At 49.8% G+C, this 26,345-nt stretch overlaps 1 protein-coding gene across 1 annotated transcript in view; it reads right to left on the bottom strand.

The window, feature by feature from the left end:
• Positions 1–19,833: 19,833 nt before the first annotated feature.
• Positions 19,834–26,345, bottom strand: part of HS6ST2 (heparan sulfate 6-O-sulfotransferase 2) — a 133,077-nt gene continuing 126,565 nt past the window's right edge. Inside the window, exon 2 of the mRNA XM_075763181.1 lies at positions 19,834–22,782. Coding sequence (XP_075619296.1) covers positions 22,080–22,782 — 703 coding nt within the window. The 3' untranslated portion in view covers positions 19,834–22,079. The remainder of the gene's footprint in view (positions 22,783–26,345) is intronic.

Below are 26,345 nucleotides of genomic sequence, written 5' to 3'. Positions count from 1 at the left end.
ATGTTTGTCTGTACCTTTGGGCCTGCACAGGGCCACATTCATGGTGATGAGGCACCGGTGTTTCTGGCAGGACAGAAGCCGTGGGTGGGGATTTGCACTACAGAAGCTCCAGGCACAGCAATCTCAGAGAGGAGAACTCTCCATAAAGAGCAGCCCTTTAGACAAGGTATCCCTCATTTCCTCAGCCCAGCTGCCCTTTGCAAGGAGCATCCTTGAGCTGCAGTAGCCTATTGCATCTTCCTCCTGAAATCTGATGCTACTCTGCTTTGATGGTGATCAGTTGTTGACTGCAGAAAAGCTGAATCATGAAACAGAGGTTATAAACAAGGTTATTTTTAACAAAGGAAATTAATCCCACATCATGCAGAAGTCTGAGCAAGGGACTGTCAGCAAGGGCTCACGGGTGTCTCTCCTGCTCCGATACTCTCCATGCCCTGAAACAAATTGCAGTCTCTCTAACCTTTAATTTACCTGCTTGTGCCATGGACAAAGTGGCAGACTCCAGTTGTGCTTTCTTTGTACAGCAAAGCTCCTGGTGTGACAGTAAAGCAGTGCTGGGAGCTGTGCAATGCCAGGGGCTGGCTTTCACTGTCACCCAGCGCCTCGCAGAGCTATTTTCAGCCATGCAAAATGCTCACACACAGTATTTCAACAATGTTCATAGACGTTGTGAATGCAGAGAGAGACTACCCAGTCTGATTCCCCTCTCCCATATTTCACAGTCTTACATTTCAATTCTCACATGCAGCCCAGTAACTTCTGGTTCATTATGCTCACTGAAAACTCAAAATATACAACTTTTGTAGCCCAGTCTCCTGTTACATCCTTCAGGCACCGGCGTGCTGCAGGGTGTGTGTTGTAGATACCCAGCCCAGGGGGAGGGAAGGCAAGTCTGGTATGCCTACAGCTAACTGGGAAATTTCTTGATTATGCCACTTCTTATCTCTTTCTCACACTTAAATTCTTCCCAGAAAAGTGTATTTCATTTTCCCTAGGAAGGAAGCCTCAGCTCAGGGAAACAGGGGATGAGGCAGGGACTGGCCAGGCTCCACGCACTGCTTGAGGAACATGAACCACCCCATGTACAGATCCTTGCAAACCCTTCTTCTGTACTCCATGCCCTAGTTAACAAGTGCTTTGGGTGTGTCTCCAACTTCATACAGATAACTACTAGGGTTAAAGAATTCTAGCTTTTTTGAAAATATTTTGTAAATATATTTTATACACATACACACACACACACACATAAATTAGTGGAAACTTTAGGAGATAGGAAACTTTCCTACCATACTGTATTTACAACCCTGAGGGGGCTCTTTGCTGCTGGAGGGGCTTACCTTTCTCGTTAAAGTTTTCTTTGAGCTAAATAGTGATTTCCACATAGAAAATAGCAAATAAAAACCGAGACATTGACGGACTGGATCAGAGTAGGTTCTGTTCCCACTGTCCATTCACTTGTGCAAAGCCCTGGTCCATCTTCACCTGCCTGCTGTGGAAGCAGCCACCAAACCCCCTGCACACGCTTGGGGCACACACCAGCACCTTGGCACAGGTGCCCGGGCACCTCCGGCACAGCTGTGAAAAGTGGAACAGGACCAACCTTGCAAGCCAGTTCCCTCTTGCAGGTGCCTGCAAGGACATGTGGCCGCGTGCCAGTGGATGGAATAACCATCGCCCCGTGCTAGTTATGGGGCAGGGATGCTGCAAGGCTGCGTTAATTAGTGCTTGAGACGCCTCTGTGATCTGTAGATGAAAGGTGATTTACAGCTGCAAATTATTGCTCTTCTTCATGTGAAGTCTATTATTTTCTGGTGTCCCTCATTTTGACTCACGCCACATCCTATATTTGGCGTGGGGCAGGCTCCTCTCTCCGGGCAGCCATATAGGTGCTTTACATCTCCAGCTGGCTGCATGCTGTAGAAGCGTGTGATCTGCTTGCAGCATCCATTCGAGGCAGCCTGGCCATGCCCATGCTTGGGTAACTTGGGCTGGGATTTGCACAAAACTGCAGCGCTTCAGCAGGTTGCTGGTGGTTTTAGAGGGCTGATATTCAAGGCTGGATGCTCAGCTGGGTTGTGCACTCAACTCTGCAAACAGGCAGAGGACCAGCTGGATGCACCTTAAATCCTGCCACAGAGAGGAGAAACAGGAATATCCTGGCCCTCTGCTTGGGGCTGCCCTGGGGAAGGGGAGGAAGCCAGAGGAGAGGAGAGGACCAGACTGGGGGCCCTCAGTCTACAGCTTCTCATCTATGTCCCAAACCTCCTGGGCAGGAACTACAAAGCAGGAGGTTTGTGTCTTTGGCAGGTGTCTGGAAGGAAGGGATATTAGGGTGTTTTTGTGAACAGCCCATGGATAGCGGAAGGACCAGGGAGATTCGATGTCCTTCCTGCATTATGCACCACAGCACGCTCACCCCATCGGGTTGCAGCGACCAAGCAACCGTTTGCTCTCTACTGCTAAATAAAACAGCAGAAAGTAGCACGTGGTGTAAGGTAGTTGAAACAACGGAGAAAGAAATATCCCTGATACTCTGCTCTACACTGGGCTGCCAAGCACACACATGTGGGAGGGCAGGACTGGTGGCACCGGGCAGGCATGGCTGTCCAGGCACTGGAGAAATTAGCATCTGCAAACACCATGACCCAGAGCAAATCCAGCACAGAGAGGGATTTCCTTCCACTGCACTCACTGTGCAGCTCTCCAGCTGGGAAGTAAATGATCACTCACACAAACCAGCACAAGGCAGTCAGATTTTTACAGTTAGAAGAGAATCTCCTACCTCCTGCCTATCCCACATGAGTATTCCCCTTCTTCCCCAAGGTTCATGAGATCTTAAATGCCTTCAAGTGAGGAGATTCCCAGGCAGCCTCATGCACCAGCGAACAAGGACTGGACAGAGCCTCCAGTGTCATTGCACCCCTCTCTCCATCACACTGTCCCCCTGGCTCCACCAAACCCTCCCGGCAGCTGTTTGCCTACACAGTGAGCTGGTCTGGGGCTGCTGTTACCCTCCCCATGGGCACAACAGTCGCACTCTAATTCCAGCTTTGGCTTGCTCCCAACAAATCCATTTGGGTCCCATTTTCACAAGCAGCAGCTGCAGCACAGAAGGGCACCCGCCGCATCGCCCACGCTGGCAGCCGGGCTCCTGTGCTCCCCAAAACGCAGGCTGCTGCCAACTCTCACCTGTCCCTGCCATCTCCTTGGGGGCCAGCCATGGCGATGCCCCTGCTTGCCCTCTGCAAAGCCCTGGTAACGTGCCTGCAGGCTGCCTGCAGATGGAAAACGAGAACAAATCTGCGTGCAGAGCAGAAACAAGGCCGCAGAGCTGCACCCAGATGGTGATGTATATACATATAGAAACAGACTATTTCAGAAGCATCTGGGCCAAGAGGGCTAATGAAGGCTGCACTCACTCTCTGGACCAGTGTCACCTTCACACCCGCTCGCGGATCGCCTTGCGGGTGTGAGACCCAGAGCTCCTCTGCATCCCATGCTGGGGGGAACCTGGTGCTTCAGGATGATGCTGTGACTCTTTCCTGTCCCATATTCTTACAGTACTGTGAATCCTCTGAGGTACTAAGAAAGCTACAAGCTAATTCCTTTTCTTGTTATTAAAGGCTGCAAGACAATCAACAGAGCGAGCCAAACACTGCTATGGGGAGCACCAGGGAGGTCACTTGTTAGAGTTCCCATCCCTGCTGCAACAAGCCCCAAGGAAAACATGGGAAGAAAGTGCGTGGAGAAGAAGATCCACCCTCACCCCCACCATAAAGTCCTGCCCCAGTCTCTAACCTGCTGTTGCATTGCATTTTCTTGCTGCAAGGTTTCTTCAGGAGGTTTATCCTGAATTCCTCAGTCTGCTTGGCAGAGGGGCTTCAGGTCCACCGTCACTCTGCACATCACTCGCCCTCGCAGCAGCAAAACCCAGCGTTTGCTGTAAGCGGGTCCTGCCCTGCATTCCTTTGGTCCCCTACTGACTGTGCTAACTACGGGAAATGCTGAAAATAAGCCTGTAACACCTAACCCCACTGAAGCAGAAGTTGCTTTTAACAGTCACAGCTGAATAGTAACCTTACATGTGTTACCGAGGGGTAAGCAGAGACGCAGGCCATAAGCATGGCTTAAAAAAAAAAATATGACATTTTACATAAAAGGCAGACATGCCATGATCAGTTTGACACCTTCAATAAGATAAATCCTGGTAGAGTATTAGAGATCTTTTATTTTTAGCAGCTGAATATTGGCAAATAACAGTTTTTAATAACCACAACTGACGATATCAAACTGCCATACCCCAAACTGAAATCATCGCTCACTTTTTCTGGCAGGTAGGGAGGGATTTCTCAGCTTTCCTCCTCTTTTTAAACAACCGCTGCAGCAAAGAGACACTAAAAGGTGAAAAAAACACACAATCTTGTGTGGTGGTGACATTGACAGATGTGATGGTGCGGGCTGTACATGACGTTGTGATTTTTTATTAATAACTGCACTGCAGAGCTCAGTTAGGAAAAGGAGAAGTGCCTGAGTGTGTGAGGAGGACAGCTTTGTTCTTTGGCCTTGCAAGAGAAGTAACATTGAAGGTAGAAACACCAGGAGGGGACAAGGACTGACAAGAGAGGCAATGGGCTGTGGGTGGCTGTGAGCATCAGGTACATGCAGCAAACAAGACCCCAACCATCGGGTTAAATGTTAAGCTGTTAAATGAGCTGACTTGGATCAGCAACAAGAGGGCAGGGAAAGATGCTCTCAATTTGTGGGAGCAGATAAGAGACGTCCAGATGTTTTAAACAAAAGGGTTTGGGAGTTTTTCTTTGCTGACCAATGCAGCCCAATACCCACAGGACAACGCTTGGTCCCTTCTTCCAGCAAAAGAGTGTTCCTGTCCCCCCGGCCCACGCAGAGATGTGCGGAGCAGGACAAGACAAGGAGCCTGCAAATGGACGTGGCCGCCCCATTTGCCCCTCTCCTAAGCGGCCACGGAGGAGCCGCTGTGAAGGGAGGACGTGGGTGGCTGTAGGAGCAGTTGGGCACAGCCCCACACACACCAAGAGAGCCAGCACATGATGAACACGCTGTCCCCAGTCACGTCGCTGCACCACCGAGGGGAAGGAAACCCAGCTTCAAAGGGAAGGGAGGCAGGAGGGGCCCAAGTTTCCGGGGGTGGCTGCTCCCCAGCGTTTGTCATCGTCTGAAGGAAGAGTGAAAGTTTTTGTTCTTGGGATAATTATTAAAGACATTTGGGTTTTGCTTTCACATGCCCTCTTCTTTTTTTTTTTTTTTAATTAACTGTAAACCCCATCCTGGCTGTTAAACAGGGATCTGCAGAACTGAAGCTTGTATAAATGCAGTGATTTATGTTTCTCTGGAAGTGAACTGGCATTGCTGAGGAACCCCACCCAAGCCCAGCAAATACCAAGGGAGCGTGCTGACTCACTGGCTGCTGGCACTCGCTCCTCTCCCTCGATGGCCAGCGCCTGCAGCCAATTGGGGCGCACACGAGACAGTCACAGTAAATGAACCCCAGTCCCCAGTGATACTACCTTACACCAGAGAAGTGCCTGCTGAAACCTCTGGCTCCCAGGAGAGGCTCGGATGGGAAGAGCAGCAGCACTGCAAGGCTGAGTCAAGCTGTAATCACCAGAGCGATGCACTGAAGGAACCAGCGTGTTGGCACAGCCTCTGCCTCCAGCAAGGACCAGTAACCGCTGCCAATTCACAAGTGTTCAAGTCACCCGAAGGCAGAGGAGAGCCCCGTAGAGCAGCCTGCCTGGCAAGCCTTGGGAGAAGCCCCTTTTCTTTGCTACACCATGAGAGCAGCTGGGAGGGTAGATGAACTTGAGGAAGTTCTCAAATAATCCAGTGCTTATTGCAGAAGGATCAGCTGAGGAAGCAATTGTCCCCTGAGCACCTGACACAGAAGAGCCTGAGCTACAGAAATTGGTTCAGCCATTTGCAGGTGTGATCTTGGTTAAAAAAAAAAAAAAAAAAAAAAAGGCGTTACCACATTGTTAAAATGGCCCCTGCCTACTCAGCTGTCTGCTCCCTCACATTAATGCAGTCATGTTTGATGACTTGAGGGAAAAAAGTCCCTTTTGATTGCAGTGCTCCCGCCAGCCATGCAGAGCCAGCCTCACAGGCTGGTTCTTGCCTGGCTCATGGGGCATCTCCCGGCGCATCTCCCAGCGCTCCCACACATCCCGTACACCCATGGCTCCCCTGGCCTGCCAGCTTGCTAACCCACCCGCCTGCGCACTCTGCCCCGAAGAAGACCCCCTTCCCACACACCCGGAGATAGCAGCATAGCCCATGGGGGCACCTGGACAGTATTTGTCCGGAAGAGCATGTGCAGAGCTCCTACAGTTCCCGAATATCTGAAAGTCAACCAGCTGGGCTGGTCTTTCCCTGGTGTTTTTCACTAACTACCCATCCAATATCTGCTGTAATAAAAAAGGCAAAGCAGAAAACAATCTGGTCTGTTTGTGTGTTGTAAACTGGGAGAACAGCTGCTACTCCTGGGCTAAACAGGAAGCCTTGCTACGAGAGCCGTAAAAAGCGGAGTTTCTACTTTCAATTGCTGCATCATATTGCAAAGAGTGGCTTCTGCCAGCCTTACTGCCTTTTTGCTAACTGAATTAGGTACAGTAGTGGGGAACAACGCACAGGACACAACTCAGCACTCAGCTATGCCTTCACAGAGTCTCAGATGCATCTCGGAAGGAGAAAAATTGTTTCCCAACAGTGCCCAGCATGCAGGGGAACCCTAATGTATACTGTCTTTGGCATGTTCCTCCAAATCGCAGCATCACCTCTGAACACAACGAGCTCCAACCCTCCCAGAGACCTTTCCCTGCAGATCACGGCACCGACAGATACTGTGTCTGGTGTGCATTTCAGATCACATTGGAGTAACGGCTCCATCTCCGATTTAAATAAACCTCCCTGGGTCATCGGTGGACTCAGGATGTGGCTGATGCTAAGGGGGTACCTCCCTTTCCCAAATGGGTCTCCATTGCTTCCTCCAATGTCACCACTCCAGGCATAAATGCATGTCAGGCTTCAGCAGAAGCCAAAGGGTGCTCTAAATTTGATCTTGGGCCAGGCTGGGCAGCACAGCCTGCTTACTCCCTGCCGTACCAAAACACACAGATGCTTTGCTTAAGCATTACTCAGCTAATATTTTTTCCTCCATGATTTACAAAAGGTAAATTGCTGTGGGAAGGTGGGAGAGGCCAGGAAGGATTGCCATTTCTCACACCATCACAGCTCAAACCCACAGTCCTCAAAATGGGACAGCGTGCGTATCCTTCCTGCCAAGCCGTGTATCCACTGCTGTGCCACGGTTCAGCTGACACCCTGGAAAGCCTTCTTGACTAGTTAGCTGGTGTCTGCTTCTCTCTCCCAGCCTGTTGCTGGATTTCTGTATCTCCAGTGACAAGTCTTCTGGGGAACTGCCGCGTCAGACCCAGAGTCCCTTTGAAACTCTACACAGCTGGCAGCACACAAAAATACACAGGAGCAAGAGGAAATAAGTAAATAGGAGATGTCTGCTCTTTGCTGAGAATAACCCTGTTTGATGGGAGAAAACTTTTGTCCTATTTTCTGTTTTATCAGCGGAACAGCACTTGACAAGACCACTGCTCAGCTTTTCTTTTCTTGTCGTTCAGAGGGAAATATTTCTGCCTTACAAGAGATGATGTTTCCTTACAGACAGAAAAGCAGCCCTTACCCGAGCTGCAGCATAGACAGCTCATCAAAGCTGCAACAAAGATGCCGTTGTACTGTAACAGAGCAAAGCAAACAGCCTGCGCCTGTTATCATTCAGGCCTCACATATGCAGCACTGTAATGACCATTAATAATAGCATGGGTGAAATTCTCATACCTCTGCACTGATTTCAGCCTTGTTCCAGTAACAGCCCTGATCTTTTCCATAGACCCACCAGTGCAAGTAGTCACTGTGAAAATACAGCCCTCGGAGCAGCTGTACGGCACGTCCGTGCCTTGCAGTGCGTTAACCTCCTCAAGGCTCCATCAGTGCGTGGGGATTATATCACCAGTTCCTAATATTAGCTCCCAGAGGAGGGAAAAAAAGATTATCTGCATTTCTGTCATCGTAAGTCAGCCTTTATAAACAAGAATCATTCAGCTGAGGGAAACGGGGGCCCGGCAGGCGGCTGGAAGCTGGGACTTTGCTAGTGAGCTGGGAAATCCCATTCCCTGTTTCCCGACACAAAGAGGGATCAGGCAGAAGACAAGCAAAGGAGCTCCCTCTCCCCCAGCCCCAAGGACTCCTCTCCATGGAAAGCTGCAGATACTGGGAGCGCAGGGGACTTTAAGAAGAGATTAGGCAAATTTGTGGGTGATGGGCACATGGGGACCGCGGCCTGGGCTGGAAAGCAAAGACGCTGAAAGCAGGAGGAAAAGCTGGAATTTCAGATGAAACAAGGCTGCAAAAATAATTTCCAGTCCCCTAAAACATTTTAATTTGGTCCTGGGTACTTTCAACAGTGGCGACTTGTCCTACTGACAGTGGTATACTGTGTAAAATCATTTCCGGGCTGTATATACAATGTTTCGGTGTAAACATCCAAAAGGACCAACATCACCTAACCAGGGACCTTCTCAAAATGCAACATTTTGACGTGATGGAAATAAAAGTCTTTTTCCCCATCTAAAACTTTGACAAATATCAGCATATTCAAGCAATACACTTTACTTTCAACAAAACTGCTCCTCCAACATCCCCAAACAGCTATTTTCAGGATTTGCTCCTAAAAGACACTCATTTTCCCAGGGGAGATGGGCAGGAGCCTGGCAGCAGCCCGGGGATTAGTTTTTCCGTAGCTCCCTCTAGTGTGTACAGTCCAAAATATGATTTAACACATACATTGAATTTTATGGAGTTGATGCAATCTAAAATATATTTAATACAACAGGCACTTAAAATGTATTTCCAGAGAAAATGTTTGCTCTAGTAGAAATTCTATCATTTTGCACAGAAAAACAGCCATTGGGGCGGCACGTCCGGTGGGCTGCATTTTGGATGCTCACAGAGTCTGATTTCCCATGGTTTTGAACCAAAAATTAAAAGGTCAGAAACACTCTTCTGTAATAGCAGCTCTGGCCTATTTTTCACCTATCGCTTTTTCATTTATTCATATCTTCCTCAGGGACTAATCTACCTATTAGAATAATAAGGTTATTTTCTGAGTCTAATCTAAGAAAATAAATTAAAAAATCTAAACCTTTCATTAGATCTGAGAGAGGCAGAATTTCTCGGTCAAGGAGAGCTGAGACACTCAGGAATAAATGTCCAGCAAATAACATTTATTAATTATGCATATTCATACCCACAGCCTTGGATGGCAGGCAGCCTCCACAAGCAGACTCATAGAAGGCTGCTTGCAAACTAATGTGTTAAGTAAATAGCTCTTTTATTGGTCTAAGTAGTCACGTAGTAAAGGAGCTCACATTTCCAAGTATCCATGGAGCAAAATAATAGAAAAACTATTAAAATCCAGAGAAAGATAGATTGCATTATATTGCCTAAATTAAAGCCTAAATTGCTATGGATGTAAACATTAAGGTTCCTACTTTCTTCCAGTTCTGAATACCAAGCAGAACGTGGCCAGCACATACAAATACTTTCAACAAATGGTTCCCCCCTCCTCTTTTTTTTTTTTTTTTTTAAAGTCTTTGTATGTATTCTAAGGCCAAAGCATGACCATATTGGAAAGAACAGGTCCATTATGTCTTCAAGTAAATAATATGCCAGTGACAGCTCACCCTCTCCATTGCCTGCCAGCCACGAGCAGCTGAAGGGCCCCACATCTGATGCTCAGCACCCCAGAGGCCAGACCTCCATCCTGGAGCTTGGATGGGGCTGAGGAGGGAGAGAGTTTGCCCCCGAGGGGAGAGGTCCCAGCAGTGGCCGAAGGCAGAGGGCGGGCTGGGATGTGATGAGCTGCCCAGTATCTCTGTTGCTCACCAGGTGAAAGGAGCATGGAATATTCAGCCCCATCATTAGCAGCAAACTCTTCCTAATACAAGAGGCTATGGCTCTGGGGGCCTGAGAAACAGGCTCTTCTCTGAGTTTTCACCAAGCAAGTCACCCCTGAGACGTGCTAGATGTGTCCCCTCTCTTCCCGGCTGCATCTTTGCTCCCCTGGATGCTGAGCCCTCCCTTGAGGAGCCAGGTTGAATGTGAATAAAAGCAAACCAAGCGAGCCATATCCCAATCTTTTGTTTGAGCAAATCCAAGGTGCATCCTGCTTAATTAGCAGCCCTGAGAGTTAATCACAGCCATTTTCCAGGACTGGAGCTATGGAGCCATGTGTATGTGCAGGGGGTGAGTCCAAGCCCCCGCGCAACGTCTGCGAGGAAGGTGAGCACTGCCAGGGTCAGAGATGGGATGAAGGGCAATCAGGACCAATGTCCTCTGCTATGACCTGCCGCACACAAGCAATATATAAAATTGCAGTGCAGGAGAGCTCAATTTTGCAGTTGACTCTGACAAAAGGCAGTTTTGCCACGCTGTCACTCTCAGAGCAGCCTTCCTCCCACCCTGGGGCCTTTCTGACCCCCAAAGAAGGGTGCTTCACCTCTCTATGCCTGCGTTTCGCTCGCGTGCATGGAATGGCCCCCGCACAGCATCCCACTGAGCGCTGCAGGGGATGGAGGCAGTGTGTACTGCAGCATCCCTGGAGGCACAGGGGACAGCATCGTTAGCCCAGTGGCTGGTGCCAGCTGAAAGATATTTCTTTAAAGGGTCAGAATGAACTGACCCATGAATATTCAGAACTTGTATTAACAGCAGGACGTTTTTAAGAGCATGTCACAACTGCTAAGGGTGGCTGAGATGATTAGATCGTCTCCACTGTTCCCCTGCACGTGGTGGGCTCCCACCACGGTTCAGCCGGTTGCACTTGCACGGAGTCCAACAACTTTGTCTGGCAAAAGCATCCCTTGCAGAACGGCAGCCAGCCCTCATCTGGAGACTGAATGAACTGGAGAATCCCCCGCTCCTCTTGGTGGCTTGTTCCAGCAGTTAATCACTCCCGCTCAGAAATTTGTGCATGAACCAGTAACGTAAAATTAATGATTTCTTTCATCTCCTGCCTTGGCAGCCCGCTTGAGCTGCTTGTTCTACTGACAGCAATGATTCAATAATCTGAAAAACATTGTACATCATTTACAGTATTAACAGCTGAGTGTACAGATACAGAGATTGTATTTATCCTCAAGGAAAGGCTGTTCTGCAGCCTGCAGAAGGTGACAGAATGAGTCACCTTTAGATCTTCATTTCTAGTGTTGCCTCTGCAGTCTTTGGTTTGTGTTTCATTTTTGTGCAGAAGCGATAGAAAAGCAGCCAGGTCAAATGGGCTTGTTGGGTTCAGATTTAGCGCATGGGCTGCCAGCTTTAGCAAAGAACTAGCAGGCAGGAGTGTGCGGGCCCCAATCCCCTTTTATCACAGCTCATGGTCTGTGCCTTGTAAGTCTCTAGCCCAGGCAGCGATGTCTTGTCCACCACCCAGGTGGCTCGGAAGAAAATCTGCTGGCGTAGTGCGTTCAGCGAGCCCCATCCTGCTCAAGAGCTGAGCACCGCTGGGGGAAAATTGAGTCAGACATTGCAGTTCTGATTTCCTTCTCCCCATCCAAAATCTGACCCTCCACTCTCAGAAAATCAATGCAGTCAGACCAGATAATGCTGTCCCTCTGCCCTGCCACTGGGAAAAGAGAGAGATCAGCTCTGACAAATGCAGAGGGCCACAAAAAGTGTGCTGCCTTAAAGAGCCATCAAAGTAATTTTAAAATCAATGTGATGTTTGACAAAGAGCCAGCATGACTCCCTCCAGACGGGCAGCGACATCCTGAAAGGCCCTGGGAGGGAGTTAAAATTCTGCAGGCAGCACTTTGCACACGCTGATGCAGCATTTTCTCAGCAAGGCCATAGAAGGGAAGGAAGGAAGGAAGGAAGGAAGGAAGGAAGGAAGGAAGGAAGGCAGGAAGGAAGGAAGGAAGGAAGGAAGGAAGGAAGGAAGGAAGGAAGGAAGGAAGGAAGGAAGGAAGGAAGGAAAGAAAGATGCATTGCAATAGTGTGACCCGGTGGTGAGGGGAAGCTGCACCGTGGCGCACGTGAGTCAACAGCACCGTGGCATCCCCGCAGAGCCAGCCCCACGCACGCCATCAGCGCGGCCAGCCAGGCAGCTGCAGTGCGTAATGTGCTCTGAAGGGCACTGGAGGAAGGCAGGACATCATTAATTTTAATTTGTGTTGTCTCCACGACAGAGCTTGAGGACATGGCAGAAGGGAACAGTCTTGTTCTTGCTGCCGTGAAATCTGTGACTGCTTGGGAAAGCTGCTGTTGGAAACCTTGTCCCTTCTAACTGCTTTGGCAACGGCTCTGCCTCCCCAGCATGCCGCATCGGCCCCAGCAGCCAGCATTATTTTGGCAGAGCCCAGTGCCTGTGGCATCCCTGAGCCATGCAGGGACACTGTGAGCAACCCCAGTACGGAGGCAGCCGAAATGCAGTGGTGCTGCCCAAAGCATGGCAGGGCAGAGGGGCACGGAGCTGTGACAAGGACCCACCATGGACATCGTCCTTCTCTGTGTCCCCACTCGCCTGCCCTGAGCAGTCCCGGTGCTGCCGCTCCGCACTGGCACACGGCGGGTCCCTGCTCCCGTGCGTGCCCTGCTGAGGAGGAGACTAGCACGCTCGTGGCTCACTAACCCGCAGTGTCTTCCAGGGTGATGGTCACATCCCGGGCTCCTCAGTGAGGGGAAGAGCTCTCCACCATTCCTCTTGGCAATAACCGCCCATGTGCCACCTCTTGGCTTTGACGCCTGCCAAGGACAGAGTGGGCACCGCACCGGCTGTAGGGAGACATCTGACAGTACCTGGCACCGCCTGGGCTACCTCCAGGTGTGAGTCCTCCACGTGCAAATTCGGACACCGGAGTGCAGGACCTGAGAGAAACAGTTCTGCGATTCCCTCCTCATTATTCCCATACATTTGTACTGTAAGAATACATTTTTCTATATTTTAAAAATTTAGCATATCACTGCTTTTTATTCAGAATTCATTACTCCCAGGAAGCACCTGTAACTTTTTAATATATAAATAAACAATGCAGCCCCATTAATTTTGCACAGCATCAAATTCAGCTTTATATTCTTTAATCAGGGGTGAAATGCTGGCTTGCACAGCCTCCCTGCTCCCCTGTCTCCACCTTCTCCTTTCCAGAGAGGACGGCGCAGCTTTTCACCCCAGCTCCAGACCCTCTCCACCTCCATCCCCTCTGCGAGCCCAGTCCTCACCCCTTAAGAGTCAAAGAGCACCCCACTTTTTGGCTGCCCAAGCCCACAGAGCTGCAGCTACGTGCAGGCAATGAGACCAGCCCCTCGATGGCAAAAGGCAGCCCTGAACTTGGCAGAGGCGGGATGGGGCCACCACTTCTGCTCATACAGGTACTCCCCCGTGAGCCCCGGTGCTCGGTGCCATCAGCCTGAGCTGCAGAGCTCCAACTGCAGCTCCCAAACTGATGGTAACCAATGCATGCTCTTCTAAAAACCTCAAGCTTCACTAGCCCCAGCATCTCAGGAGCTGCTTCTTTGCAGAAGCCCAACATGCTCCTTCACTCTGGGGCCATCAGGGATTTTGCAACGCGAGTGGTACCTGCTGTGCCCATTGCAAGGAGGACAGGGTTGCTTGTGAATCCTTGGTGTGCAACAATTTTGACCTGATACAGAACACTCTTTTCCAACATCTACCACCCATCTCTCCAGGGTAAAGAGCCGCTTGTAAAGAGAGATCAGAGAAACTTGTTTGCCAGTTACCTCTCTTTCATCTGTAGGTATTCGGAGCTGCCATTTGAAAAAGTGAGACGGTGGCTGAGCGAAAGGGAGCTGAGGGCCTCAGAGCCACCCCTGAGCCAGAAGGACTCACTGCATTCATCTGTCCACCTGAGCAATTAGCCCATCTTGAACTACGAGGCGGATGATGTACTTTTCTACTGCATCAAAATAAATACATGCCCATAAAAAACCTCTAAGGGGCAACGGCAGCAGCAAATGCACTTCCCAGAAGCAGCAGCAGCCCGGGTTAACCCCCCCGGCATCGCAATACCCCCAGCACTGGGAACAGAGGAAAGGGGAGTTTGTAACATTGACCTTCAATCCAAACAGCAGGAGTTACTCCAAGTGCAGCAGTTCTCAAGAAAATGCAAAAATCCCAGTTATGACTGTAAATCTGTGGCTGGTCTCTGCAAACAGCTCTAGCGGTACAACCGTGGGGCACACTGGGGACCACAGAGGGGGGCACATGGGGATGATCAGTACGTGGTGGCTTCTACCCACCGGCACCATGGGCATCCTGACCCTGGCATGCCACTGGCCTGGTGACACACAGCCAGCACGTCCCAGCCGTGCCAGCGGGTCCCCGAGATCAGCAGGGCTCAGCCGGGATGCGCATCGCAGCACCTTCACTGCAGGGAGGATTTTGGTTCTTTGTACATTTACAGCCTCATAAAACCATAAAGCTGCCCAAGGGGAGCAGAGGTCCCTGCCCGGCCCAGGCTGCCAGATGCGGGACGCCACAGCGGGGTTTCACCCTGCTGCTGTTCGGGGTGGGAGGCAGCGGCGTGGGCTGGTGCACGGCTGTGCGTTACAGCGATTGCACGGGCCGCTGCCGCCTGCCGGAGCAGAGAAGCTGCAGCAAATCCCTGCTGCCACGGTGAGCATGGCACAACGCTGCAACAGCAAGAGCTGCATTGATTTGGGGTTTGTGCAGCGCTCGGTGAAGGGGACGTCTATTTAGGCTGTAGGGGCTCCAAAGGGCTCCAGAGTTTTCCCAATGTTGCTGAGGAATGAAAAGGTGACAGATAAAAGTCAGGTCTGCCAAACAGTACTGCTCAAAGCATGGAGACAGATCGTCTTCCCAGTGGGCACGTTTTACACGGGTCCTGCTGCTCAGAGGTGCTGGACACCCAGCTGAAGTTTCTCACCCAGCCACGTAACCACTTTCTGCACCCCTTTACCCTGAAATCCCTGCTGTGGGGCTGTCCTGGGGTCAGCCCCCCAGCCACACACAGAGCGTGTCTGCACAACCGCAGATGCTCCAGGAGGGACGGGCTGGTCCCAGAGCCCCACGCACCCCGTACCCCCAGCCCCAAAGCAGCGTCTCCCCAGAGCATCCCCGGCAGGTGACGGGGCCGGGTGGGCTCTCACCCCGGCAGGAGTGAAAGTCGCAGCCTGCGGAGAGGGGCCCCTGCCTTCTCGCAGTTAATAGGGGATTGACTTCAAAGTGCTGGAGCAGCTGATGCTGCTGAGGGTGCTGCAGCCATTCAGACAGCTTTATTCATTAGTAATTAGGCAGGCGTTGTCTGGCATCTAGATTAATCCCACTTTTAATTATTTTGAAACTGTGTGAGATTTCCCAGGCATTAAAGATTATATACGCGCTTGCTGATTCCACAGCAATTATTCTAATGTAATGATGTCTATTAATACGCTTCCCAGCTTGCCATGCCCAGAGGGGAAATTCCCAGTCTCCCCCTGTGGAGCACACATCTCCCGCGTGGCATAACCCCCCTATCCACCTGCTTATATTGTGTGAAATAATACTTTCCACGTGCTTCACCTAATATTAATAACATTACAGAGCTGTTGCTATACGGAGCACCAGGCATCGATTGCAAAGGGGGACAGAGACCCCTTGGGGCTCCGTGTCCCCTCGCAGCCACAGAGCAGCAGCTCCTGCTGCAGGGACAGGGGTGGAGGCCCCGCTGGAAAATCCAGAGCATCCTTCCTTCCCTGGGAAACTACTCCAGGGCTCACAATGAGCTGCAGCCCACCCAAAAAAAAGCAGCTTATATTTATAGGGTTTTTGAAAGGAAAAGGTCATAACATTTCCATCCTGGGCCAGGCTAAACCATTTGACTTGAAATTAAAGGTTAAATTCAGCTTGTGGATCATTTCAACTTGTTACATATTGCCCTTACAATTTAAAGATAGTACTTAAAAGAAGAATGTTATTTCAAAGGGGAAACAATAATAGAAGTGAGCTGAGATAGACAGCTGTTCTGAAATGTCACCTTCCATTTGGCCTAAACATCCCTTGAACTTATCCCTCCTCACTATAGCTCCCATCATTCCCAAACTTCGTTTACCAGAAAATTTACTATTTACTGGCAAAACAAGTGTTGTGCCACTGGCCACCAAATTTATGCTGTGGAGCTGAGACCTCATTAGGAGAACGAGGGCTCAAGTGAATGTTGTGCCAGGAGTGGTTTGCAGCTCTCTGTCCATGAGTGCCCATCAGAAAATACATATACTTGACATAAACCTCTACAGTTTATATAGTTTATGTAGAGGTTTATATCAACAACTGGTGAACATCCTTGCAAGTGAAAACCTTATTTGCAGTCCTATGAGGGAAGATACAAATTCAAAAAGCTGCGAGTACCAAAAGGCAGCAGTTGTCCTGAAAATGAGCACTCAGCCCTCACTATAAATATTTTGATTGCTTTGCATATATATTGTTTCAGCATTTCATTGCTCCCCAAACAAAAAGCGATATAACCTCACCTGCCTGGCCTAACGCATCCTCGCAGAGCTAAACTGCATGACAAAGCTTCTGGGTAGAGACCACGGGTAATTTGGCTGATAGATCCTCTTGAAGCTTAGAGCCAAATTCGATTTCAGGTCTAAACTCGTCACTCCGTCTCTAGAGATAGCAGAGCAGCGATATTAGCATGATGGCAATGCGGTTGACTCTGAACTCAAGAAATGGATTAAATGAAATTACACTCTTCCCTGATGAGGCTGGTGGAACAGGCAGATTGCTTTAGGAAATCCAGAATTGAATTTCGTAGGCAAGAGTTCAGATGTTGCGCTATTTGCTCAGGAAGGTTTTGCGCAGGCTGTTCCTCCCCGCCGCGCAGGAGCCGTGGCTGGCAGTGGGGAGGGAAGGACAGACGGTGCCGGCTGCCTCCAGAGCCCGGATCCCACCTTTGTTTGGATCACGACTTGGTTTGCCATTGCCCCATCCCCCCTGGAGAAAGGAGATCCCACGTCCCAGCATCCCCATTCCCGCACGCGGTGGGAAGGACTCTCCGCTTTTCTCCTCCCACACGCTGCCACCCCGGCAGAGCCCAGCAATAACCGAATCGTCCCCAGCTCTGCCCAAATAAAGACAGGGATATTTTTAGTAAGTGAAAGATTTAAATCGATCACCTGCTCGGAAAATATTTCTCCTGCAGAAGACGTCTCCATAAAGATGACCTCTCCACCCGGAGCTGCTCCCTGTGCCTCCCCGGGAGCACGTGGGCCAGCCTGGCAGTCCAGGTCTGCGGCCGAAGGCTTGTGTTAGTTTGACAGGTTCCCTCAATTATCTGATATTTCTGGCTGAAAGAGAGGAGATGTATCAGCTTTTCTTCTCTTTTTCTCAATGATCTCATGAGCTGAAACGGCAATTGCACTGGTATCTGTCAGGGCTCGTTCACAGCTCTGATCTTTTTAGATAATGTGCAAATTTTAAAAATTACATGAAGAAGCAAGCCCATTAGTTCATTTTTACTCAAAAATTACCTAATTGGAAGCAAACATGTATTACAGCATACTAAAATGTATCATATAAAGAGGTTGCAAAGTTCATTGACACAAAACTGAGTGGTTCACTTCCAACAACCTCATGTACTGGGTACCCTTTAGGTAAGTTTTAGTCCCAAACTATTAGTCCCAAATGCCGTGCTTTGCAAGGCCATGCAGGTTTCACAGCTATCGGCTTTCCAGTCTTCTGGAGGGCGAGGTGAATCAACCCGTTCCCTTTAATGTGACATATTCTTGCTACAGAGCAGCCGCCACCTCCACCACTCGCCCTGGGCTGATGCTGGCGGCACCGGTGTTGCTGACATCCCCGTTTTGTGGAAACTTAAGAGACATCTTGGTGCTCAGAGGAGTTTGCTTAACTTCGGTAGAGACCACGTCTAGGTCTCTAGGTCTCTACCCAGACCTCTCAAAACCTACCAGAGGGTTTGAGTGCTACTTGATTCACTGCTGTAGCTCCTCAGCTTTCTGAAGTTTGTCCAAACACGCCCCCCCCCCCCCCCCCACTTCTCTATCCTTCCTCTCCTGCAGTAAAAGAGTTTTCTCAACTCTCAAAGTACTCCTCTCAAAAGGCAATCCCAACTGGTTTTACACCAGACTTCACTGCTGGGTGCTTTTTTAGTTGCAGGGAAGCATCTTGCCATGGTGAGGCAGGCTGTCCTCTGCAGCCCATGGAGGATGATGCTGGAGCAGATAACCACCTGCAGCCCCTGGAGGACCCCACACTGGAGCAGGTGGATGCCCGCAGGAGGCTGTGACCCTGTGGGAAGCCCACGCTGCAGCAGGTTTGCTGGCAGGACCTGTGGCCCCATGGGGGACCCACGCTGGAGCAGTCTGTTCCTGAAGGTCTGCACCCCGTGGGGGACCCACGCTGGAGCAGCTGGTGAAGAACTGTAGCCCATGGGAAGGACTCACGTTGGAGAAGTTCATGGAGGACTGTCTCCTGTGAGAGGGACCCCACGCTGGAGCAGGGGAGGAGTGTGAGGAGTCCTCCCCCTGAGGAGCAAGGAGTGGCAGAAACACCGTGTGATGAACTGACCACAACCCCCATTCCCCGTCCCCCTGTGCCACTGGGGGGAGGAGGGAGAGAAACCGGGAGTGAAGTTGAGCCTGGGAAGGCCAAGGCCAGGTTGGATGGGGCTTTGGGCAACCTGGGCTAGTGGAGGGTGTCCCTGCCCGTGGCAGGGGAGTTGGAACTAGATCTTTGACGTCCCTTCCAACCCAAACCATTCTGTGATTCTAAGAAGGGAGGGCTGGCATGAAGGTATTTTAAGATTTAGTTTTTATTTCTCATTACCCTACTCTGATTTGATTGGTAATAAATTAAACTAATTTCCCCAAGTCGAGTCTGTTTTGCCCGTGACGGTAATTGGTGAGTGATCTCTCCCTGTCCTTATCTGGACCCACAAGCCTTTCGTTCTATTTCCTCTCCCCTGCCCAGCTGAGGAGGGCAGTGATAGAGCAGCTTTGGGGGGCACCTGGGGTGACAGAGCGGCTTTGGGGGGCACCCGGTCTCCAGCCAGGGCTGACCCACCACAAAGATGAAGGGCACCTCTGGCCTCACAGGAGAACTTGACTAGGTCAAGGCAAGGCCTCCTACGGACACTGTGGGGTCTACTGCCCCACTGCAAGCCCTGCAAGCCTGCGGATCTTTTATAGCCACCAAGGACAAAATGCCTCCATCCAAACTGTAAAAAAGCATCTCTTCCAGTTGATCTGAGGCATTACGCTCAGTTCATTCTCGCCTGCTTTTGTGTCTAAGCCTGATTTAGCTTTTTTGTGTTTTAACATGTCCCAGGAAAGGATACAGCAGGATGCACTGGAAGTCAGTGGCTAGGCAGCATCCTCTGAAGCAAAACCAGAAAGTATCATGTAAAGGAAAAAAAAAAATCATACGCAAACACACACATACATAGGAAAAATCCCGTAACAATGCCGCAGACCATTGACAATCATATTTAAAATCAGCAGAAACCACAGCTTGTTTTTCTGAGGAGGACCGCTCAGAAAAGCAGTCAACTCTGCAACAACTCCCAAACCAAAGACAGTCCAAAGTGGCTTTGCCCTTGAAAGCTGTAGTTGAAATACACTTTCAGAAAAGCTATGTTTTTAAACTCATATACTTGCCTGTCAATTGCTATTTCACATGTGTCAAAATTACCGTTCATTCTGAACTGCACAATTCCCAACACATCATCAGATAAAGAAATAATCACATGAAAATCAGAAGACTGTAGTTAAATTTTATTTATCAGTTCTATTGTTAAATTACACAATCAAAGTCAGTGGATCGGCCTGTAAATCTACACAATAAGACAGCGTCTACAGTGGAAATCAGTAGAATTTGATATGGTTATGACAAAACAGTATCCTTATATTCGTACATCCCCTATATACAATAAACAGTATACACAAAGAAAATGCAACTAGTCTCTGTAAACCATGCACACCACAGCATAAAAACAAAATGCACCTTCTGCAACAGGCCCTCCAGCTCACCCACGGTTAAGTCCTGTTTACAGCAGTGCCTTTCAGTTTTAAGAGCGAACTATTTTCCCCTGTAAAAACCAAAATACAACCGAGACATCATATTGGCAACTGCAGATCTCATTAAAAAAAAATAATAATTGCTGTACATGAAGTTATTCTCTTTTCTAAGCTGCTAACGCAGGGTATTGGTTTGCTGCTGCTTTGCTCTCCGCTTGCCCCCGGCAGGACTGCTGCCCCCCGGGTTGCAATACAACATCGGATGTAAAACAACTTTCAGGTAACTTAGGCATGGAGCTGTAAGATGTTTTTAAAGCCTTCTGCTGCATTTTATGCCCCCCTGCCCTCTTGGTGTATAGAATGTTACAGGCGAAAGGCAATAGTGCAAGTGAGCCTTGTAAGCATTGCGTGGATCGGGAGAATATCGCCCTTTTCGGGTGCCTCCATCACCGCACACCCACACCGAGATCGCCATTTCGTGCCAAACTCAGGAGCGCTGCAAGCTACGTACAAAATTTCTGAACTTGCTGAATGTAAAGCCCCAGCCTTGCAGAGGTGGTTTTTTTTTATTTTTTATTTTTGCATAGAGATTTATAGGAGCCCCTCGCACCTCCCGCCCCGTCTCCTCTCCCGGTCGGTCTGGGTGAGGCTGAAGGGCTGCGGGTGAGCCCGGTGCAGCTCCAGCTCCGCAGCCTGCGCCCCAGCAAAGCCTGCTCGGGAGCGGGCTGCTGCATCCCCCGCACCATGCAACCTTCCCGTCCTGTATAACTATGGCTATGGTAAAATTGGTTTCCGTCATTTTTAGTCATCGCTCATCTGTCATCGCTAAGAAGGGCTCAAGAGTGTAGGAAAAAGAAAAGCTCTGTTCTTATCTGGTGTAGCAAAGATTTACTGGAAGTAAATCCTAATTCAAGTGTAAATCTACTTCCGTTGAGCAATTCTCTTCATAATATTGCTGGGATTAGAGAGTTTTATGACTTTTTAAAGACACTACACAAATATCTGCAACATAATTTAATCTAGTTTATACCACCAATTATTAAGGAATGATAAATTCAGCATTATGTATTCTAATGGGTAAGAAAGACTTAAAATTAGACACTGTCACAAGATTATAATTTGGAAAACGCTTTATGAAACATGAAGATGTGCTGTAACTTTTCCAGAACGTTTAAAATCATACTGCCCTGAAAAATTCTGGAAACAGTGTCTTTAACATTGGCATTGAGTTCAGAAAAGTATGTATGTCTTTTTTTTTTTTCTTTTTTTTTTTAATATGAGATAGACCAAGCTTAAAACTCTAAACAGCAGTAGGTAGAAAAAGTTTAAAATTTTAAATATTTATATAACTAGAGAAATTACTTCTATTCCTTTTAAAAGCCAATATTATACATAAAACTAGTCAATATTGTTTCTAGACCTTTATTGTTCCCTTCATCATCCATTCATTAACTTGGTAAATATCATAAGCAGTTGGTGCCCCTGAAAACACATTATTAAAATAAAATTAAGATAAAATCAAAGGGAAAAGGTTTTGCTCATATACTGTATTGTGAGAGTATGCTAAATGCTCATTATTAGGAAATGAGTTTGCTTCCCAGATAGATTTCAGCCGAGCATCATAAACATTTTCCAGCATCCCATTTTGTACTCATAACTAATTTACGGAGGGTTGTTTTTTTTTTTTTTTCTTTTCTTTTAAATAAATGTCCAAGCAACCACTTCCGATGAGTCTACTTGGCTCCTGTATTTCATAAATAATCCAACAAACCTAAAAAGGACAATTTAATTACACGCTAAGATTAAGTGTTCCACATACAGTACAACATTTACTGGAAAGGCAACTGCAAAGGCAACATTTTAACCTCTTTTTGCTTCAAACCCTGGAGAAGCGTAATTTGTTTGGACTGCTCCCTCGTCACCGATTTGCAGGTTGGGTCGGGTTCTGCTTCGCTTTTGGTGTCCGGCGTGTCCCCCCCCCACTACCGCCGCCACCGCTCCACGTTCCCTATGTAGTCAGTGCTGGAGCTGTTCTCGCCCTGCTCTCTCAGGTGCGCTTGCTTCGCCCTCAGGATCTTGCGCTGCTCCTGGCGTTTCCGCCGCGCTTCCTGGTGCTCCTTCTGCCGCATGTACTGGTACCGCTGCAAAAACAGGTCTTTTGCATAATCGTACAATTCCATGTCTAAAAAATTGAGGGCCTCGATGCGCTGCTGAGTCTGCTCGTCTATCTCCACGCTGGAGGCCCTTGTGCTATTGTACTGCGTGAATGGCGAGATGAAGTTCATGTTGAAAGTCTTCTCAAAGAGATACTGAGTCTTCCGCTGAAATTCGGTCAGGCCAAAGAAGGCCATCCGCTTCAGGTTCTCCTTGGCACTGTCTAGCAGGACCTTATTTCTCTGCTCCTCAGGCATGACCGACAGGTTGTAGCATCCCACCAGGCTGAGGTCGGACAGCATGCGGACCTGGCGGTTGTTGGCGAGGTTGTAGGGGCAATCCATGAACTCCTGCAAGGAACAGCCTGACCAGTCGTCCCCCGTGTAGCAGCTGGGCAGCTCCTCGGTGGTTGGGGACCGGCCGTCGCAGACATGCAGGGACGCCTTCCACGTCGCTCCTCGCTGGACGTGGCGCCATTCGCTCAGGTATCGGGAGACGGGGTCACGCAGAATGGTGATATAGTAGAAATTCCTGCCAAGGGGAGAGGAAGGCAGAGCATTTAGTCCCGTATGTCTCCAGCACACAGCGCATTAATGTTCAAAATCAATAGAAACCTGGAGATGCACTTAAGAGGCTTTCAGGAGCCCAGCTGCGGAGTGCTCCTCTGCGTGCTCACCTCTGCAGGGTGAAGGAGGGCTGAAAGCTCCCAGGGGGGAGCAGGAAGGGTTATATCTACCTGCACACGTCTGGCTGTGCTTAACGAGTTTTGCCTCTGCAGAGGAGGAAGGGAACCCCAAATTTCCCTCTGTGCAGTTGCCCACGTGGCAACGTGCTCCTGCTGGGTGCCTCACTGATGCTCTGCCAGACCTTGGGAGAAAAATCAAAACATCTCCCAGGCTGGAAGCCTCAACCCAAGGAGGGCACAGGTAGCTCTGGCTCTTTTATTTTCCTTGTACAATAGAGCTGGACTGAAAAGTTTACATAGTCTGCAAAAAGTTGCTCGTGCCACCTTTCCTGGTGAGCAGACGTGGGTCTCAGCTGCACGAGCGCCAGTGCAGCGTTACTCCTCTGAGGAAGACATTTCCTACAAGATATTTCCTTTCCCTGACCAGATAAATGGGATGTGCCCAGAAGCCCCAACACGCTCGCACTGAAATGAGGACCTGGGAAAAGCCCGTACAAACCCTGTTTTATCCTCCTGCCTTCACCTGATACAGGACTACAACAATGAGAGAGGAGAGATAAGTGGGTAGTAACAGGAAATTAAAGGATGCATTACAGTATTTTCTGAGAGAAAACATTTCCATGGAGGTGCTGGCTTTGGTTTGGATCAACAGGAGGGTGGCACACGCAGGGGCCACGCTGCTGCAGGGAACCCCGTCAGGCTGCCAGCTGGGGAAGCCGCAAGCTCAACCTTACATATAGCATTAAGAGATTATTCTGGGTCACGCACTAATATCCACGCTGCCCACTGTCAGCAGCCTGAAGCCATACACACTGAGCTCTTCACACCTCCTTTAACATGACCACGATCTCAGTGATGATGTTGGAGGTACGCTGTCAGGATAGCAGTGATCTGCTTAAGCAAATAGAATTGAAGTAGCTCAACAAGTATATTGTCCTGCCAGGGAAGGCAACTTCTCCAGGACGAGGACACAGCGGTGCATGTACCCAGGAGCCCTGATCCCCGGGGTGCAATCGCCACGTCCTCAGTGCTGCGCAAGGAGGAGAAGGGACATTCATTTGCTTTCCCGAGTGGCATCACAACTGGCCACCTCGCAGTCAATCTTTTGTTCCATATCGTTTCCTGCAGTAGAAAAACCACTAGATGTCAATGTTTTACAGAAAATTGTCTCCGGGTGGACTAAAAGTGAATCACAAGCACAGAAAGCATCCAACAGCAGAGGGGAAAGGAAACCTGGAGAGTCGCCATTCCTCTTCCCATTTAAAGCATCCAAGCTCATAAATAATGAAATAAATAGAAAGTACAATAAACTTGGAAAACCAAATAAAGCCAAGGAGCCCAGCACAGCATCGGTGGCCGGACACAACGGCACCTCACGCTCAGAGAGCCTGGACACCGCAGTCAGCACTATCACTGTCCCCATGCTCACCTGGGCGCTGCTGCCATCCCCCCGGCTCCAGGGCCTTTGGCCACAGATTCACACAGGTGAAGGGAGCCAAAACCCCTGCCACAACCCAGAGGAAGGTACTTTTCTCCAAAAGTGTCATTAAATGATTTCACCGCGAAAGCTGGAGTTAAGAGGGAGCAAGGACGAAGCTGACTTTCACATCATGCACCCGGAGCGGCAGCCACCAGCCTCACACTGTCCCTTGCAAAGATGGTGTGTTGGGTTTGCATGGCAAGGTTTTGGTAGCGGGGGTGGGGGGGTACAGGGGTGGCTTCTGTGAGAAGCTGCTAGAAGCTTCCCCTGTGTCTGACAGAGCCAATGCCAGCCGGCTCCAAGACAGACCTGCCGCTGGCCAAGGCCAAGCCAATCAGCGGCTCTGTAATAACATATTTAAGAAGGAAAAAAACCAGCTAGAGAGCGCTTTTGCAGCCAGAGAGAGGAGTGAGAAGATGTAAGAAACTCTGCAGACACCAAGGTCAGTGCAGAAGGAGGGGGAGGAGGTGCTCCAGGCGCCGGAGCAAGATTCCCCTGCAGCCCGTGGTGAAGACCATGGTGAAGCAGGCTGTCCCCCTGCAGCCCATGGAGGGAGGATGAGGGGGTGTAGCGATTCCACCTGCAGCCCGTGGAGGACCCCATGCCGGAGCAGGTGGAGACACCTGAAGGAGGCTGTGACCCCGTGGGAAGCCCGCGCTGGAGCAAGCTCCTGGCAGGACCTATGGACCCGTGGAGAGAGGAGCCCACGCCAGAGCAGGTTTGCTGACAGGACTTGTGACCCTGTGGGGGATCCACGCTGGAGCAGTTTGCTCCTGAAGGTCTGCACCCTGTGGGAGAGACCCATGCTGGAGAAGTTCGTGAAGGACTGTAGCCCGTGGGAGAGACTCACGTTGGAGAAGTTCGTGAAAGACTGTCTCCCGTGAGAGGGACTCCATGCTGGAGCAGGGGAACGATGAGAGGAGTCCTCCCCCTGAGGATGAAGAAGCAGCAGAAACACCGTGTGATGAACTGACCGTAACCCCCATTCCCCGTCCCCCTGTGCCGCTGGGGGGGTGGAGGTTGAAGCCGGGAGTGAAGTTGAGCCCGGGAAGATGGGAGGGGTGGGGGGAGGTGTTTTAAGATTTGGTTTTATTTCTCATTCTTCTACTCTGTTCTGCTTAGTAATAAATTAGATGAATTCCCTCTCTAAGTTCGGTCTGTTTTGCTCGTGACGATAATTAGTGAGTGATCTCTCCCTGTCCTTATCTCGACCCATAAGCTTTTCGTTGTACTTTTTCTCCCCTGTCTAGTTAAGGAGGGGAGTGACAGAGCGGCTCTGGTGGGTACCTGGCCCCCAGCCAGGGTCGACCCACCACAGATGGGAAGAGCTTCACTCTGTCATCTCAGCAGCTCTCTGGCTGTGCTGGAGAACCCAACAGGACAAAGGGCTTTCCACCAGCATCACCACTCCAACCAGCCACTCCGACGAGCAGGAGCTGACCCCAGTCACTCTTGTACACCACGACACAGCCTTGTTGGGGTCCCCAACACGGGGAAACGGAGCATCTCTGGGGCAAACCCAAGCCCCTTTAACTCCTGCCAGGACTCCTCACCCCCAGATCTAGTTTATTGGGATGCTGTGCTAAAATAATGACCCAACCCCAAAGCAATAACAAGTTAACGCCATACAGCACTAACCTCTATACTAACCATAGTAACTAACATATAGCGGCAAACCTCTGATGACCGAGGAGGCAAAAGCAAAGCTCTGCTTTCCCCAGAGCACCTTGTATGACCTGGCCCATCAGCGGTTCGGTGAGGCTGGGAGGGGAGTGGGGTGCGGGCATGGGGGTGCTGCTGGCTGAGGGAGAAGGCCAACCAAACGGTACGCTCTAAGGTCATCACAGCAATCGATGGGGAGTTAATGCAAGAAGGAAAACAAATCCTGAGCCAAGATCGATACAGCGAGCATTTTATCATAGCTCAAAC

Source organism: Balearica regulorum, chromosome 11 (assembly GCF_011004875.1).
Source record: "Balearica regulorum gibbericeps isolate bBalReg1 chromosome 11, bBalReg1.pri, whole genome shotgun sequence".
Classification (NCBI taxonomy): domain Eukaryota; kingdom Metazoa; phylum Chordata; class Aves; order Gruiformes; family Gruidae; genus Balearica; species Balearica regulorum.
Note: the sequence above shows the minus strand (reverse complement) of the source record. Positions and strands in the feature narration are given on the sequence as shown.